The sequence below is a fragment of the Cornus florida genome, unplaced genomic scaffold, assembly GCF_030987335.1.
Source record: "Cornus florida cultivar Cherokee Brave unplaced genomic scaffold, ASM3098733v1 CherokeeBrave_3.0.0_Hap2_Chr04, whole genome shotgun sequence".
Taxonomy (NCBI): domain Eukaryota; kingdom Viridiplantae; phylum Streptophyta; class Magnoliopsida; order Cornales; family Cornaceae; genus Cornus; species Cornus florida.
In genome coordinates, this window is record NW_026775574.1 from 82002160 (window position 1) to 82020844 (window position 18685).

Genomic DNA, 18685 nt, shown 5'->3' on the forward strand with positions numbered 1-18685 from the left:
TTGGGACAATGCACTAAAATGGGATTTTACTTTTCTGGGATTTCTTATTCCTGTATGGGTTAAGGTGTCAAGTCCACTTCTTCCAGGAAGTGATACCAAACATTGGGACACTGCACTAAAATGTCCTTAATAACTCCACTCAGTTTACAAATTTATTCTCAAAAATAGACAATGGTTCACTTGGGATTCTATTTTTTGTGATGTCAAAATTTGAGGTGACAAGATAAAACAAATATCAATGCATCAGAACAATTGAACTTTTTCCATCAATCCAAATATCAGTGTCCTCTGTCATTAGCTTGAATTGAAAGAGTTATTTTTTCAGAGGGCTAGTCTAGATGGAAAATACTTGATGGGATAGAAAATACTTGATCTTGGTACCTTATGAAGTATTAGATATTATAATGATTTCTTTGAAGTACAAACAATTCTTTAATGGTTATGTCCGCATATTGCAGTCATAATCCTAAATTTACTTGATTCGTGTTGGGCCTTACACGAGTTCCGTAAATCAGTCCGAGTAGAGTCTCAGACACTCTAAAAAAAAAAAAAAAAAAGAGTCCAGATAATTCGAAAATTTCAAAATAAACATCACAAATTTTTTTTCATGAAAACCTTATTTGACTATCATTGAAGAAGGGTAATATTGTTAAGACAATCACTTTTAGAGGTAAAATTGACATTTGAAAATTTATTTACTGACATGAGAAGAAAAAACATGCCTTCGTTTCATATAAAAATGAATTTGCATTCTGTTTGTTCAATGGATAACATTGTTTAATCTTATATATATTTGACTAAAATTCATGAGCTTATTTGACAATTTATATTAATGTGCCCGATCCTTGATTTTTTTTTTTTAATATAATAAATTTAAATATTTTTTTGATATTCATTTTTGTAACTTATTGCAAGTGTTAGGACACTTGTGACCGCCATTTGAAGATTGATGCCCTTCTTTGAACGACATGTGTGCTTTGTTCGGTTTTAAAATATCTCCGCCCTTCATATATCAGCACCGCTTGCCCAAAAAACGCACACACCCGTGCGTACCCCTTTTCTCTGCAACAGTCCGATCACCGGGAATGTGATTCCGGTGGCCGGAAAGCCCAGTAACAAACCTCACACAATCGGTTGATTCACAAACTATTCCGGAGTCTCTCACATCATGGATTCTCCGGAGACCGAAAAGGCGTCTCACATCGTGGATTCTCCGGAGACCAAGAAGGAGGGCCTTCACTACGTGCTATTGCGTCTCTCGCTTGCGATTCTCTTCTTGCTCTTCGCTTTCGTGTTCGCATCATTTCTAGTGGTGTTCGTGACACTTTCCATCGGGAATTCATCAATTACCAATCCGATTTCGGTGCCCTCCCAGTGCAGGATAGTTTCCAGCAGTAAGTTATCTTTAATTCCTTCTTCTCAGATTTCTGGAAATCGTTTTAGGGCTGCTTGGTTGTTGAGAAATTGCAAGAAAAGAATTTAGCTTATTGAAATGCAGAAGGCCTCCAATCAACCAAGCCTAATGCTATTGGTTAAGTTAATCAGGTTCAGATTGTACAGGGAGCTTAGTAAAGTAAAAAATTATAGGTCTCAAGGTTTTTCTTGGGTTTTCCTATTCTTTCTCAGTATTCTTGGAAACCAAACACAGGGTAGTTAGTAAATTATTACCTTATTTATTTGTTTGTTTTTTAAGTAGCATGCCGGAAATTTAATTCTGTAGACCAGACTTGGTGCATTTAGGGTTGTGTTTTTGGTTCTATACCTTTTACATTGCTATAACTATTTTTATGTTCTTCTTTGATCTGAAATTTAGATGAGGAATTCAGTTTTGGTTTGTAATTATCTAGACAGGTTGACTATTATTGCTGGAAACGAGCTTGACATTACTTACTTAAAATGCATGTTTTGAAATCCCAAAACACTATCTTGTATGTGAGTAAATTGAAATGATTTATGCATGATAAGGTTGTTTAATGAACTATTTCCTCATCTATGGCATTCACAAATTTTGTTCATTATACATTGCAAGTGCCACAATTAAAAAGTTCCCAAATGATCCATTTCAATAAGTTATATTTTTGGGCGGTTGTGCCACTATAGTGAAGCAGCTAGTTTAGCTAAAGCCTGTGCATATTTAATTTTTTTTAACTTTTATACTTCCGTTTAATTTACAAATACTACTTAAACTAGTGATGATCACATGGCTTGAACTTGGAACGTGTTGTCATGGCAGTCCTAGTAAATGGGTAATAATTTGCATATTTGCTATAGGTTTGGGGAAAATCTCCAGGGAACTGTATTATGGTCAAAAACTAGGAATGGCAATAAAGTGGCTGTAGGAGGGGGCTGGCAATTGGAACCATGTGGCGTGCCCAATGCGGTTTAGCTATGCATGTCATAAATTTGATCATGAGATAAATTCTTAACCTCTTTCCAGCCCTTTGCAGCTCCAAAGATTTCTTACATAATCAACTGATTTGGTTTGGTAGCAGGGACAGATCCACATTGAAGGCAGTGGGGGCAATTGCCCCCACTGAATTTTTTTTTTTTTAGTATTCTACCCTTATAATTTTTCATTTTCAGTAATAGACTCATAAAATAATACATTTGCCCACCTAAAATTATTTAAAAAATGCACTATTGCCCCCCAAATTCATTTTTGTCACCCTTACCTTACATCCTGGCTCCGTCCCTGTTTGGTAGCCTCAGAAAGAACACCCATTAAAGGGGAAAAAATCCAAGTTTGACAAGATTGCTGGATCTGGATTTGCTTTGCAGTGAAAGAGAAATAGTGAAAAATACAAAATTTCCCTTGAGAGTTGATAATGAAGATCAGGGTAGCAATAAAGTTTGAAGGTTGTGACAGTGACTGTCAGACAGTAATGGTGCCGGTGAGTTGATAAAGATTGAGTGAGCGACTATGAGGGTAGAGAGATACATACATGTCATGTGTGCACGATATAAAGAAACCGTAATTGCCTATTAAAGGGTATTTGAGGTTAACATTAAAAGGTAGGAATTAATCGGTAGTAAACTTAGCTTATGATCGACCAGGATAGCTGAGGTTGGAGCGATCCTACTCATACCCATTCCAGGTAATGTTAGATGGACTTAGATGATTGTGCCAGGTATAGATATTTGGTTAAGCGTTCACTTGTCAAATCACCAAGTCAAAGGGCACATGGACACAAAGACAATGAAGTATTCATATCATTTAATATTATTTGTTACTTCATAGATTATATCAGTCTTTTTATGTGATATAGAGCGTTTAATATGGGTTAGTGCACCATATTCTCGTCCGTTATGTTCTCTGTGCTTGTGAACGGATCTCGTGCTGGTTTTTTTGTGAGCTCGCACGGTTTGAGACAAGGAGACCCCTTATCATCTTTCTTATTCCTTATTGTCATGGAAGGATTGAGCAGATTAATGAGAAGAGCGGAGGATTTGGGTTATATCAAGGGTTCAGAGTCGGTAGAGATGTTGCTCATCAGATGGAGATCTGCCATTTGTTGTTTGCGGATGATACCTTGGTTTTTTGTGATGCTGATGTCTTCCAACTGAGATATATGAGGTGCATTCTTGCTTGTTTCCAAGTGGTGTCCGGGCTTAAGATCAATGTTGGAAAGAGTGTGCTTATCCTAGTGGGGGATGTTCCAGATATTTCCTCCAATTCTTGGGTGTGGAGTGGGTGTTTTTCCTCTTCCTTATTTGGGATTGCCTTTGGGAGTTTCCTCTAGGAGAGTGGGGAGCTGGGAGCCGGTGATTAATAGGTATGAGAAGAGATTCGCAGGATGGAAAAAACAATATCTTTCAAAGGAAGAGGGGGGGGGGGGGGGTGCGCGTCACTCTTATTAAGAGTACTCTCTCGTCCCTTCTCACCTATTCTTTATCTTTGTTTCAAATCCCATGCCCTGTTGCTGAACGGATTCAAAAAATTCAGAGAGACTTTCTTTGGGGTGGAAGAGGAGAGGAGTTCAAGTAACATCTTGCTAATTGGGAGCAAGTCTGCAAACCTTTGAAATTAGGCGGGTTAGGCATTCGTAAGTTGGTCCCTTTTAATAAAGCTTTGTTGGGAAAGTGATTATGGACACTCAGTAAGGAGCGTCATCGTCAGTGGAGAAGAGTTGTCTTGTGTCGTTTTGGGGAGGAGAGTGGGGGCTAGTCCTCCTGTCCTGTTTCTGTTACGGGGGGCGTTGGCGCGTAGAAATTCATTCGGAAGGGTTGGGATGTGTTTTCCTCCCACATTAGATTCAAGGTTCGGGATGGTAGGCATGTTGGATTTTGGAAAGACTTATGGTGTGGAGATCAGTTATCGTTTCATTCCTTTCCTCGCCTTTACAGTATTGCCGAGAATAAGCACGCTTACGTAGTTGACTGTTATCAACTTGATAGTAGCGGGGTTACGTGGGATGTGCGTTTTAGGCGTTCTTTTTACGATTGGGAGATGGAAGAAGCATGCATTTTTTTGGATCTGTTGTATAGACAGAAGGATGTTAGCAAAGGTTGTGACGATACTTTGTGGGTCCCTTCCACCCATGGTAGTTATGGTGTCCGATCCATGTTCTTGTGTTTGTCCAATTTTGTTGGTCAAGATTTCCCATGGAAGTCTGTATAGAGCTCTAAAGCTCCTCTTAGAGTCGCATTATTTGTTTGGACTGCCACATTGGGAAAGGTTTTGACGTTGGACAATTTGAGAAAGAGAGGCAACACCATTGTTAACTGGTGTTGTCTATGTAAATCAGACGGTGAGTCGGTGGATCACATTCTTATGCATTGTCGTGTGGCGTACGATTATTGGAATCTCATTTTCAATATTTTTGGCATTCGTTGGGTAATGCCTAAGCACTCCATACAATTGATTAACGCATGAAGAAGATGCCTAGTCAAAGGTCATGCCCGTGATTTTTGGAGGATTGTTCCACGCTGTATTTAGTGGTGTATATGGAGAGAGAGAAATAACAGAAATTTTGAAGGAAATGAATCGTCTCTAGCAAATTTAAAAATTCATATTCTTTGTTCTCTTTTCTGTTATGTAAGAGGAAGTGCTTGCTCCTCGATTGATGATTTATTTGATCTATTGGACTCTATTGGTCCTTAGGTCTTTTTTGCGTTTTGTGTATTAGGGACGCATTCCCCTTTTGAATGATTTTCTAATGTATTTTACTTATAATAAAAAAAAAAGAATAAAAAAAAAGGAAACATTTGCAACACAGCATACATGTATAAAATTGCAAAGAACTTATTCACGTTATCTAGACTACAAGTTCCATCTTTACAGAATTGAGAAGGCATCATTAACAAAATTACGTTACTATAGGTTTGAACAAGCTTTACAATTATAATAGTGTCTAAAATATCAAGAATGTGCTCATAAGAACAATGGTAGGTGTTAATATTAATACCTATGATTCCCTGTAATTTTATTTTTTCTCTCTTTGGGTCGGGGTGACAAGAGGACTTGAGCTTTTGAAGTTTAGAATAAAAGTCCTACTGCATGCCACTTGAACCACAAGGTCAGTGGCTCTTGTAGTGCCTGAATATATAAGGATTGGAAACCCCAAATTGATCTACACATTGTGTATTATGTGATCTTTTTTGGGTATATTGCTTTGCTATTTATTGCTAAGATAAATCATGCACTAGACAAGTAGAATGTAATAACTCAATTTCTATTAAATCCAAATCATGGGCAGGTGACCATGGGATAGAGGAGAGAAGAGGCTTGCACTGAAGAAAACTAAATTTCCCTTTTCTGAATTTCTATGTAAGAGTTGGGAACTGTGACATGAAAAACTCATTTTTAATGCAAATTGTAATAGCATTAAGTCACAGATTTTCCAGAATTAATTGAGCAAGATCTTATTCCCGAGTACAATAGCAATTTCTTGAATTTATAGCAATTTCTTGAATTTGGACAGACATTAACTAGGAGACTTACTGCTTGATTGCAATTCTTGAAAATTATGACGAACTTGCGAGAGCAAAATATTTTTTAAATATGGCTATTCTTTATAAGTCAACTTTCATTGAAATTAATTTATCATCTATCAACTTAGTTATATGATTTCTAGAATATTCTGAAACAACTTATAGTTTGAAAGTTAATCATCAATGAGAGCAAGGTTGTCAGGATATTCTATGTTAGGATTGACGAGGGGTCCATAGTATCAGGATCATAGGATCGGATCGAGGATTGTAAGATTCTTTAAAACTACTAAAGAAAAATAACTCAAACTAACTTTTAAAATCAAATATCATCAATATAAGTATAGAACTAGGCTAAACAACCAACATGACCATCATTCTAGCAAAATCAATTGATATTAAAAGTACTAAGACACACGCGAACACTTAAAATCAATTTCTTGATTTCCTTTATACAAAAGCATAAGCATAACAGAATCTCACAAAAGAGATTAAAGTCAAGTCTAAGCAAATAGAAAAAGGAAATAAATAAATAGAGTTGTCTAATTGTCTGAGCAATTTAGTTGAAAAGATTACTTTTTGGTTCAGAAAAAGAACAAAACATAGATAGAAAGAATGGCGGGGAAAAAATGAAGTCTCTTTGTTTTTCTTTTTCAAAATGGACCAAGAATTGGTGGGTAAATGGAGTTCTTTCTGATTGTTTTTTCCCTTGAAAAAGAACGAAGAAAAGAGAAATTAGGAAGAATGAAGCAAAATAAAATACTTTTTTTTCTTGGCGTTTTTAGCCATACCTTGGAAATTCAGAATTATATAGTCTATACCTTTGACGTTGGGTCTTTGATTTTTGTTTTTATTTCTAATTTATAATGCAACTAGGCTAAAGAGTTGGGATTTATATTTAAAATTATTTAATGTATTTTCCCATAATGGGTTGTATGCCTAAATAAATCCAAAAGAAGAACAAACAACATGGTTTCGTAGGATTGGTAGGGCTGTGCGATTCTACGATCCTGCTTCCGTTCCTACTGCGATTCTAGTTCCCAGCTATTTTTCATGTGATCGGAATAGAATCGTAAGGTGCATATTCATATTGCTATATCCGTATCTAATATTCGTAATATGTATCCAAAATTAAAATAAATGTCATATGTGATTAAGGCAAGATGATTATGACATCATAGAAGTTTTTTTTTTGATAAGTAAGAATTATATAAAAAAGCGCTCAAAGGGGAGCGAAACCCAAGGAAACAAGATGAAAAAACCAAAAAGAGCCTCAAGCTTTCAAATATGACATCATAGAAGTAAATGAGAGTATCATACTTTTGGAATTCTTTTGGTCAGAATTTTGACGCCTTTTAGGGCAAACCTAGTGCACCAGGCTCCCGCCATTGCGGGGTCCGGGAAGAGTCAGATGTACGCAGCCTCACGCACGGACCTAGTGTAGGCTCAATGGGGGCGATTGCCCCAACTGAAATTTTTTCCTTTTTGTATTATATGCCTACTATATATATATATTTTAATTATATACCTATAAAATGGGAAATTTGCCCCCACTGAAATTATAGAAAAATTGCGCTATTGCCCCCACAACATTTTTTGTTAAAAGCCACCCCCTCTCACATACTTTGCTGGGTCTGTCCCTGCACATCCTTACCTCCGCATAAGGAGAGACTGTTTCCTTATTTCGAACTAGTGACCCAGACTTCCAAGTCACAATGCTCACAATTTTTTTTTTTTTTTTTTGACAAGAAGTAAGAACAATGCTCACATTTTTTACATGTGAAAAACAATTAGATGTGGCTTTTCAGGTCAATATTTAATTTATAATTCTGTGATAAAAACCAAGTAAAGAAGAATGGAATATAAAGAGGGTAAATTGTGATATAATCTTGAATCAATGTTTGGTAGGTCTTGTGCTTTGACATTTAAGGTGTGCATTTTGATTTTAAATAAATAAATCAATGCTAAGTAGAGGGAGGTGAAGTAATCATTGTGATAAGACATATTTGGGTGCTGTTATCTGGATCGATATTAGGAGTTGGCACTTGTGAAGTTGTTTCCGGTCATCTACTAGTTTATAAGAAAATATTTCAATGTAATTCTAGTGAAATGGAAAAAGAAGAATTTAATTAATGGCAATTGGGGAAGTTGGTGAATAAAAGGGAATTATGAATGCAAGTCATTGTTTGTTAAGATGATAAGTTGGCAAGCATGGCAAAGACACAGAAGTCCCCTTTTTCTTTCACGAGACTCGAGCCACTTAATCATGAAATTTTGATGCTTTCTTTTTTAATGAAATTACTTATCAAAAAGAGTGTAGTAAATAATTTTGAAGACTAGGCCTGCCTATACTCCTTTTTTTAAAAAAATAAAAATAAAAATAACTAAAGTATCATTAAGAACCCTCAAAAGATGGGGAGAGAACCCCAAGAGCCACTACACAATGACCAAACAAGGCCATTAATCTCTCAACATATCCACAAAATCCACAATCTCCACCATAGATTACATTATCTCCCATAAACCCAAAAAATGCGTAAGTTGGAACTACCTTTCTTGAGAGTCCTGAGAAAATGCATCCCATGGCTCCCGAATACCATCACCTTCCTCGTTGGCAAAGTGGATCTGTTGAATTAAGGAACAAATAAGAGAGAACTTAAACTCTACGCAGGATTTTCCTCTCCATCGAAGGATCTCTAATTCCTTTGCTTCCACAAGCCCCACCATAAGCACAGGGGCATCACCCTCCGCCACTATACAACCTCTCCAAGCCCCAAGCATGAAAAAGGCCATTACTCAGTGTTGGGTTGTTTGTTAAAGGTGATAGGAGCATTGGAACTTTCAGCTTACTCATTTGAATAGCTGTTCTCATAGTTGTCTCTATGATTTCACACTTCACAGCCCCAATTTTTACTACTGCATCAAATAATGTTCTCTATAAATATCAAAAGATTTCTTACTTCAACTGTGTACAACTTCTTTTAATGTTTTTGCTTTGTGGGCAACATTGGCATTGTTGCAGCAGCAAAATGCTTATTTCAACCAATCACATAAAACAAACCTATGTGTTAACTGTTAAATCCACATTTTTTATGGAATCCAAAGGAATTAACCAAGAAGATCTTTCAAATCAAAGAGATCATTATCTGATTTCAGCCAGTGATGTGCCACTGATGGAATTAATGAAGTTACTTAGAAAGGATAAAAACTCAATGAACCATTGCACAATTGCATTAAACCACAGGAATCATCCGTACTTTTCCTTATTTCTAGTGAAGTAGAAACATCTTCTGTACTTGTCAAAAAAAAAGAAACATCTTCTGTTGGCATCTTTAATTCTCCTATGAAAACATCACTAGCATAACGTCAACTAGCTGCCTCTCTAAACTATTGCATTCTTTGTTACTCACTCAGTAAACTTGCAATGGCCTTTTCCATCTCAATCATATGATAAATTCCCTCACAGTTCGAGATTAACAGTTTCAATTAGAATGAGCTATTCTAAGTTATGGTCTTTAGATTTTTGTTCTTTTGATGGGATTGATTTTCGCTACAACGATACTTTGTGCTTGTGAGCCCTCCTTCACTTTTCTTGTTGAATAATGGTACTAATGCTTCATTATAGCATCTATATGCTATAATGCTTGCTACTATTAGAAATTAATCTTGTGCTAATTATTTCATATCACTCCAGAATTCTTAGCTTTAGAGAACCTTAATCTGTTATACTAGTTGTTAAGTTTAAGAACAACTGGAATGAATTAAATTCGGGTAAGTTAAACACACTTATGGTGGTTTCATTTACTTATTTACTGTGCATGTATTTGTTTCCTTGGTCTTTTTGGAACATAACTTAATTGGTTAGATTTGTTCATAGCCTTATTATAAAATTTCAAGCACAATGTAACTTATTTTAGTTTTTTGCAGGTGTGGATCTTAGGTCATCAAAGGTCTGTGAACTTGGCCTGTTGAATTATAAAGCGAAGCATGTGTTTTATCCTTTTGAAAGAAAAAAATTCCGATGTCGTCATGATTACTATTGGGCTTCTGTATTCAAGGTGATCATTACTAATTCTTAAACCACTTCATGATTCTGTAATCTATATCATATTGCTTTTTCTTTCAGAAGTCTTGTATTAAGAATGCGTAAACAATTTTTGGCACAAATATTTAATATATACAATGTTACTATTTGATTGAATAGTTCCCTTTTTGCCTTATAATTAGAATCTATAGGAATTCCCTAGCACATTTTCCCTAAAAGCCAGCATTTATAGCTAAATTGGCATCTTTCGAATAGTTTCGAGAAGCTCTATTGGCACATTAATGTGCAGTGCGAGTGAGAATCAGTAGAAAGTTGACTTATTGTAAAGTACTTTAAAGCCTAGAGTATTTTCATCTAAACTAACTTTATTATTAAAACTATATGGAAGATACACCTTTTTAGATTTTATTTAGTTTTTCCAAATAGAATTTTTTCTAGGTTGATGTTTAAAGGTATTTTGACGATTATTTTGCTAGATTGATGTTAAAGGTCTTCTTTGAAACTGAACTGTGAAAATAAGAGACTTTATTAGAACACGTTTCTCTTTTGTCCTCACTCCGTTTTAACTTATTGTTAAGTACTCTAAAGCTTAGAGTATTATCATCTAAACTAACTTTTATTATTAAAACTATATGGAAGATACACCTTTTTAGATTTTATTTAGTTTTTCCAAATAGAATTTTCTCTAGGTTGATGTTTAAGGTATTTTGACGATTATTTTGCTAGATTGATGTTAAAGGTCTTCTTTGAAACTGAACTGTTTTATTAGAACATGTTTCCCTTTTCTCCTCACTCCGTTCACCCTTCTTCTCTTTTTTCTCTCCATTTCATCATCCAGTTCACGTTGAGTGATTTTATGCAGTAGCACTATGATTCAATCCATATATTCATTTTTTCTATTTTTTTTTTTTTTTGGTGTATAATTTAAATTATACTGTTATTTTTTATTCAAAAAATCTGCAAGGCAGCTTTCATCTGCAAATTTCAATTCATAGGCAATAAAAATTTCCTGACTGATTAAAGGAGGCCCTCTCATCTATGATGTCATTTGGTGATCTCAGTAGATGTAGTGCATTGATGAATAATCACTGAAATGCGTTGAATGAATAATCACTGAGACACTGTAAGTATAAAATCAACTCTCTTTGCCAGAATACTTGTTCTGTTTGTGTTGATTTTCAGTTCAATGCTTGGCTGGCAAGTCTTTGAAACCTTTATTAATTATTATTTTTACTGTTATTATTTCTATTGAAGCCTTCGTTCCTCCATCTGACTTGCTGTGAAGTACTGGTAATTCAGCTTCATTGAAATCTGTTTAAGTGGGTCTATGTATATGTCAAAATTGTCAAGTTTGGATTCCATGTATATTTTGTTTAGCTCTAATTACTGATTGGGGTGGCCTGAGTTTAATAATTTCAGCTCTTTCATATGGGATTAGCTGCAATAATGCTCTTGTGATGTTTTCGTTGCTATCACTTGTGTCACCAGTACTCGTAGAAAGTTCTCTTCTTTGATTGTTGTTCTGGTTTGGATTTGGTTCTTTTGATAATTTTCAAGTAGTTTTCAACATTTTTTAAAAAATGCAATTCATGCTCTGTTGGTCTGTGTTGTTCTCTGATGGAGTTTTTTTTTTTTTTTGGCTTGCGGCTTGTTGCATGTGTCGATCTTTTTTTTTTTTTTTTTTGGTCTCTTAGCCTGTTATTGCTTCTTGTGGTCATCTGGCCCTTGGTGGACTTATGTTCAGTCTTACACCAGGCTGTAATTTGTTCTCTTGAATGAGCGAGAAGCAGTCATAGCAAACATATGAATTGTTTTTAAGCTTAGATGTCTGAGTTTGTTGGTGGTGCTGAGAATTAAATTTTATGGGCTAGATTCTAGCCTTTTCAAGCTGGTGTGTTTTTCCGTTTGGGTTGCTTTAAGAAGCTCCATGAGTTGAAGGCATTCTTTGAATTTTCATTTGACAAACAGTTACCTCGTAGAACTCGGAAACTGTGATATGTGCTCTTAGTATGAGAAGGCTAATGCTATGAAGGACTATCGTTAGGACAAACATGGTAAAGATGATTGGGAATCATCCTAATTTTACTTTTCTTTGGCCAAGGCCTGGGAATAATCAACATTACCGAACAAGCAAACTGTATCATATATGATACCACAAACATTGTTACTCGTCCTTCTAATACATAGATGATTTAGTTGTTACATGATATATATTGTGATTTTTTTTTTTTTTTTTCAATGTGGTGGTGAATAGTTGACCAGACTCAGATTCGAGGTGACACCTTGAATTGAATTTGGGTGGAGTTTTGGTTGAAAGTATGGTTAAAATAGTGAGAAAGCGGCAATATCTAAAATTTGGGCAGAAAGGGAGCGCCTCTAGGGCGCTTGTAACCATAAGGGGCAATATCTAAAACTTGGTCAGAGCTGGAGTGTCTCTAGAGCGCTTATACTTGTGTGCTATTATGTATATAGATATAACATGTGCATGTAAAACACCTTCAATATTTGTACATATGCTGAAGGCTATTTCTTGGTGTAATAATAATAATTTAATCTTACTAGCATGAGGAAATGTGTTCGAGTTACACTTACGAGGAAAGCAATATCTCTTCTATGTTAGGAGATGCATAATATTTGTAATAATTAAAAAAACAAAAAGTAATACTATATTTAAAATTTTTAAAGAAATATAAGTCAAGAAATCTGTACATTTATTTTAAATTCTTAAAGAGAGATTGTTTAAATTTTTATACATGAAATGATTACTTAAAGAATTCCAAAATAGTAATTATCTTAAGTTAAAGTAAATCTAACAAGTGTTTATATTGTTTATCAAGTAAACAACACTACCAAAAAATGATCAATATGAAGCGGATGACACTATGGTAAGGATTTGTGCGCCTTTCTAGCAGTGCAGGTCTGTTAAAGGCAAAACCAACAGAAACCCTATTGATCCTGATGTAAAATTTGAATAGGCATAGGACAATTTGTTTATGCTCCTAATAGATGGTGAGCTTATATATTATATATTATATGCAACTCTTGTCAAGATATTGTACTTATTGGGGTGGTTCATCAGTTTATGCAGATGTTGATCCAATGATACTAATAAGTTGAGACTGTTGAGTGTTGTATCTTGAGGCATGAGAAAAAACTTAAATGCTCTAGGATGACATGGTATCACACACTAATTAGACAAGAACACATAGTAATAGGACCCACTAAAAAAGATACATTTTTACTTATGTATCCGTGTTTAATTAGTGCATAATACCTTGTCATCATTGCACCTGGAGCATTTACGTTTTTCTCCTTGAGGCACCTTAAAGGAGTATTGACAAAAAGTCGTAACAATTAAGACTTCTAGTGCATAATACCTTGTCATCACTGCACCTGGAGCATTTACGTTTTTCTCCTTGAGGCACCTTAAAGGAGTATTAACAAAAAGTTGTAACAATTAAGACTTCTAGTTCTTTGGATGTCATGGGCTATTCTGATGCAGACTAATTGGTAAAAGGTGTGGATATTGCACAGTTTTCTTTGTTAATTGAGTACAAAGCAGAATTTAGTGGCAGGATTAAGTAAAAACCAATTATAATGGATCTATGGCGTGTACGGCATGTGTGATGACCTCATTTAGATCTCTTTTTGCGCAGATCGATTGACTCACCTATTAAAATGTTTTATGATAACCAGTTTGGCAGCTTCTAATCCAATATTCCATTAGGAGAACTAAACAAATAGAGGTTGACTGCCAATTTATAGAAAGAACATTATTACAGTATATAATAATGTGAACAGTTAGGTGATGTGTCCTTAAACTTTAGGGATCACATTTTTTCTGATCTATGTAACAAGCTAAGCATGATAGATGTCTGTTTCCAGCTTGAGGCGAAGTATTAGAAGTGTTATATATTAGTGGTAAACCTATAATTTCAGCTTTTAGAAATACGAGTAGAGGAGCCAACCGTTCTATGGATGAAGTTCTCCGTCATATTTCTCTCTCTTCTACTTCTTATCTTCTTTGACTTTTATCAACTCCATGAACGGTTTTTAAAAATTATTTTAGTTTAACTTGTTTCTTGTTTATAAAATGTCAGGTTGAATATGAAGATCATTCAGGTCAGACACAACTTGCATTCGCAGAGGCTCCAAATGAGGCCCTTCCCATTGATTGCAGGCCTAATTTTGGTGTGGCATGGTTGACGAAAGATAGATTCAAGGTTTGTGTTGCAAAATATGTAGTCTCACAAGATGCTGTACAATCTTGAACTACCATGCTTATTTAATCTTTGAAATTTACATTTATATTTAAAATAAATATTATTCTAGTATTTTTAACAAGCTTATTGTTAAATTATTTCATAATTAAAATTATCTTGGATGTGTTCTTTGAGAAAGTTTTGACAGTGGTTTTGATATTCTTGTACTTGTTGCCTGTTTTCCTTAGGTGAACGAAACCTATGACTGCTGGTATACGTTTGGCATTTCCAAAGTGAACATATATCATGACAGATTTTTTAATTGCCAAGCCAATGATCCATCTACAGTTGAGATGTTGAGACGCTATTCTGTCCTGTGAGTAGATTACAGATTTAAAAAATGCTCCTTACCATTTATTCTTTGACTTATACTATACATGGAAATTTATTAATTAGACATATTTTCATATCAAGGAATTCTACTCCCCCACCCCCATGCAATGGCCTCATATTGATAAAGCACGGAGGCCAGAATGATGCTGATTGGTCTATTATCACTGTTTAGTCTGTTCCACTTAAAAATTAATACGAGGAAAACTGTGTCAGGTTGCAAGTGACCGGGTTTGGTTCTGCTTCATACTGCTTTATCTTACTTTGCCTGCATGTGAGTAGCTGAGTTGATGTGAGCCTCGACAATTTTTCAGAGGTCTTAGGTTCAACTCCTCCTACCCCACAACTAACCAGCTCCCTTGCATAGGGTTCGACTGGTGGTGGGCAGAAAGGGATGGGCTGTCTCACCTCTAAAGGGGGTGGGGATACCTCATGATATCCAAAAGGGAGAGAACAACCTTTACTACGTAGAGATAATTCTTACTTGGTTTTACTTTATGCTACCATTTTACTTCCAATACCTTGAGATGAATGTTTCCTGATAGTGTGTTTGTATATTGTGAATTAATCATCGTAGGAAATGTTTTGTTTTGACAAAGTCAATTAGTTATTGACTTTTGATATCAGTGTTCCTTTTAATACAACTGGTGGTGAAACGTATACATACAGATTATGACTCATATATCATCTTGAGCTAGTTGCAGCCCATAAATTGCATCAGTCCGAAAATAGTAACTACTGAATACATCACAATCTTGAATCTTCTAGGCAGTTGCATGGTCCAAGGTTTTTTATTTATTTTTACCTTGGCAAGAAACACAGACACACTTTTTGCCCACACCCGGGCTCGAACCCCTCCCCTCCTCTTTGAGGACTGGGAGGTTATACCATTGGGCTAGATGCCTTTTGGCTGGTCTAAGTATTTGAATGTGTTGGGTTTTTAAAGTGCGTAGTTATTTTTTTATTTTTCTTTTAGGTCTCAGTAGAAGGAAAGGGTCAAATCAATGTTGACAATATTATTAACTCATCAAAATGTATTTTCATAAATTACATGTGGTCAATCTTGAGTCTTAACATATTTTTGCATTCTAAAAATTATTTCATCTCCTCCTCCAATTTTACTCGAATACCTTTTGAGTTATGATTATTGGGGAGAAGTGAAAGATTGATTACATGTTTAGGTTACGCATTTAAATGTCTAAGTTAAACATCAAACTGTGGTTTTTGTCTTTGGATTCAAAGGGTAAAACTTAAATTTATCTTATTTGTTCTGGTATACCAAATAGAGTTGTTAATTCTATAATACATCTTGTAAGATGCACGCCTTATTCTGAGAAGATAACATCTGCTTCCAAAGTATAACCTTAACCTCTTAGAGGACATTGTGAGCTTTGATAAAGATGTGACTATAAATACAAATCATATATTGAGCGATGAAGGTGGAGCCGCTCTTTCTAACCTAGGGCAATATCAAAGGCTGTTTGGTGGTTGATGTACCAATTGCTCGTTCGATTCTTCACCTTAAATTAAGCAAGTTCTTTGTTAACTGATATTTTTATGGCTCCTGGAGATGGGATCTTATTCTAAAACTTGACCATATTGGAGAAAGTGTATGCTGATGCTGAATGTGGTTGTTCCATGGTAGACCCGAGATCTATATCTAATTTCTCCATTTAATTTGAAGAGATATATCAATGTAGAATGACAAGCAGTCATCAGTTGCACCAAGCACTAGGGCAGAGGTCTAATTTTGAGTCATGATATGGTATCTGAAACTTTTGTGGCTACACATTCCACTGAAGCCTCAAGGAACTGCATGAAAATGTTTGATTGTTTCTTGACACGTATTCTGACAGTAAGGCTATTGTCCGTCAGGACCACAATCCTATTCAGTAGGACACGGCCAAACATCGACAGACATTCAAGGAAAACTTTAAACATGAAAATTTAGCGTCCTATTATAAAAGTTGGACCTTTTCTAGCATTATTCTAATTAAAGGGACTTTTTTTTTTGGGTTTAAATTTCATATTTGTGGCATGTTTAGGGGGTGATGGGTAGATGTATCTTCTTCTTTTCATATTTTTCCTAGCATTTTAGGTTGTGATAGGTAGATAAACTTTGGCACCGACTTATGAACAATTTATCAGTATTATTAAATTCAGAAACTTTATCAGCATGGTTGTTGCTTAAAGATCTGGGCTCTTTTATCTGGTGGGAGATTATTTTAACTAGCCTGCAATAATATTCCCTGTGGCATGGTGATATTTGTATACTTTCAGAATGGAGCATAAATTAATACGGAATATGATGATATTGTATTCTTTCAAAGGGAAGCATAAACTAATTGAATTGCTATTGTGGATTATTGATGTAATTGATGATTTTGTCCAAAATAATTTAGCCGAAAAATGCTTCTTTATTTGAAAATTAAATAGAATGATACCTAGAGTAGATTGTGTTCAGGGCATTATTGATTTAGTGCATCATTTATTTTGATGGAAATAATTGAGAAAAGCATGAATGTGCATTTGCGTCTCTGCATGGCTCTATGTTTTTGCTTTTGTGCATGTCCTACTCTTTTTGGTTATTTAAATAATTACTCTATGCTTTTTTTTTATAGGTCCACAAGGATGTTAAAGTCGTGGTTTTCCAGCATTAGAAAAGCCAAGTACTGGAAGTGGGAAGTAATAGCTGGAGTTGTCACTGGTTTTTCGACTTCTTTGATCTCCATAAGCTTGATTAGACTTCTACAGCAATTGAAATCATGTTTGCCTCGAATCTACGCTGCCCGCTTAAAGCGGACATGTTTCTTTGTAGCATACTTCTCTTTTGCAGGTTGGCTGGCCATCCAGTATGGGAAAAGGCTCGGCCTCCTGGAGATCTTCGGAGTATAGTAACAGAAAGTGGCACTCATTTTTGTAGATGTGCTAGTTGCCTTTGGGAATTTCACAAATAAATGTATCATCCTTGTGCATAGAGGAAGAGTTTGTGAGTAGACAGGTCCATGTACTTTATCATGCATAGAATCTGGTCAACAGATAGTAGTGGTACAGGTAACTGGTGGAATGAAAATGTTGTGATTTTGCAAAATACATGTGAAAGCAAGTGCAAAGGTTTGTAATGTTATATATACAAGGCTCGCTTGGAATACACTTCAAGCACCTTTGCAGGTGTATACAAACAACACAATGTTTTGTAATAATATCAAGAAGTTTTCATTTGTTACATCTGTGAAAACAATCAATCAAATAAGGTTTATATATATGTATGCCAATGGAGAAATTATTACTTATTTTTGGCTAATCACAAGCTTACGTGCAAGTAAATGTGTGAGCTTTATTCCGGTTATTCATGAATACATGTATTCATGAATTAAACGGCGAATGAAGTTAAGGATGGATCAAAGGCTTTTGGCTTTGGGGGGAAATTTTCATTTTTGTTGTTCTAGTTTGGTGTGCTCTCGCGTAGGAAGAATCATATACAATCTCTAAGAAGAATCATGTACCATCTCTATTTCAAAATAAATGTTTTTTTTTTGGGAAACTATGACTCACAGTATCTAACAAGAAACAAGATTTAAGAGAGCAAGGCTAGCGTGCTTATGATGAGCTTGCACCTTCACCGCATGGTTTACTGGAACCAAGTTCCAACCCAAAGGTGTCCTCGCTATAGTATTTTCCTTTAAAATATGTTTTAGCAAATAAATAATTGTTTGCTATGTTAGTTGCATGAGATTAGTGTACTTGAATCGAAATTGGAGAAAATATAAACAGCTTTTTGAAAGAGAGGGATTACCAAAAAGTAAGAAAAAACAGCTTTTAGAAACTTTACTTATTACCTATCTACAGAGTATGTGATATATAATGTGGCGTGGGGCCAACTGACGTGACTATCCATGACCTTTGGATGCTAGCCCCCACTCTCCCTATTTTTCTCATATTCTCTACTTAGAGCATTCGGTGTGCATTTGCAAGATTATCTTGCTATTCACTTTTTTTACCAACTATGTTTCGTGGTGTGCAACTCACTATTTTGCTATTCACTTTATTATTTTTTAATTAATTTATTTAAAAAATTTAAAAGATGATCCATGGAATGTTGAAAGATAATAATTGAGTG

General features: G+C 35.2%; 1 protein-coding gene across 1 annotated transcript; it reads left to right on the forward strand.

Annotated features, from left to right (window-relative positions):
• Positions 1-981: 981 nt before the first annotated feature.
• On the forward strand, positions 982-17791 carry LOC132303669 (uncharacterized). The gene is made up of 5 exons (XM_059801026.1): positions 982-1394; positions 9856-9986; positions 14074-14196; positions 14424-14551; positions 17187-17791. The coding sequence occupies exons 1-5, from the start codon at positions 1169-1171 to the stop codon at positions 17458-17460; spliced, it is 882 nt and encodes a 293-aa protein (XP_059657009.1). The 5' UTR covers positions 982-1168; the 3' UTR covers positions 17461-17791.
• Positions 17792-18685: the final 894 nt, after the last annotated feature.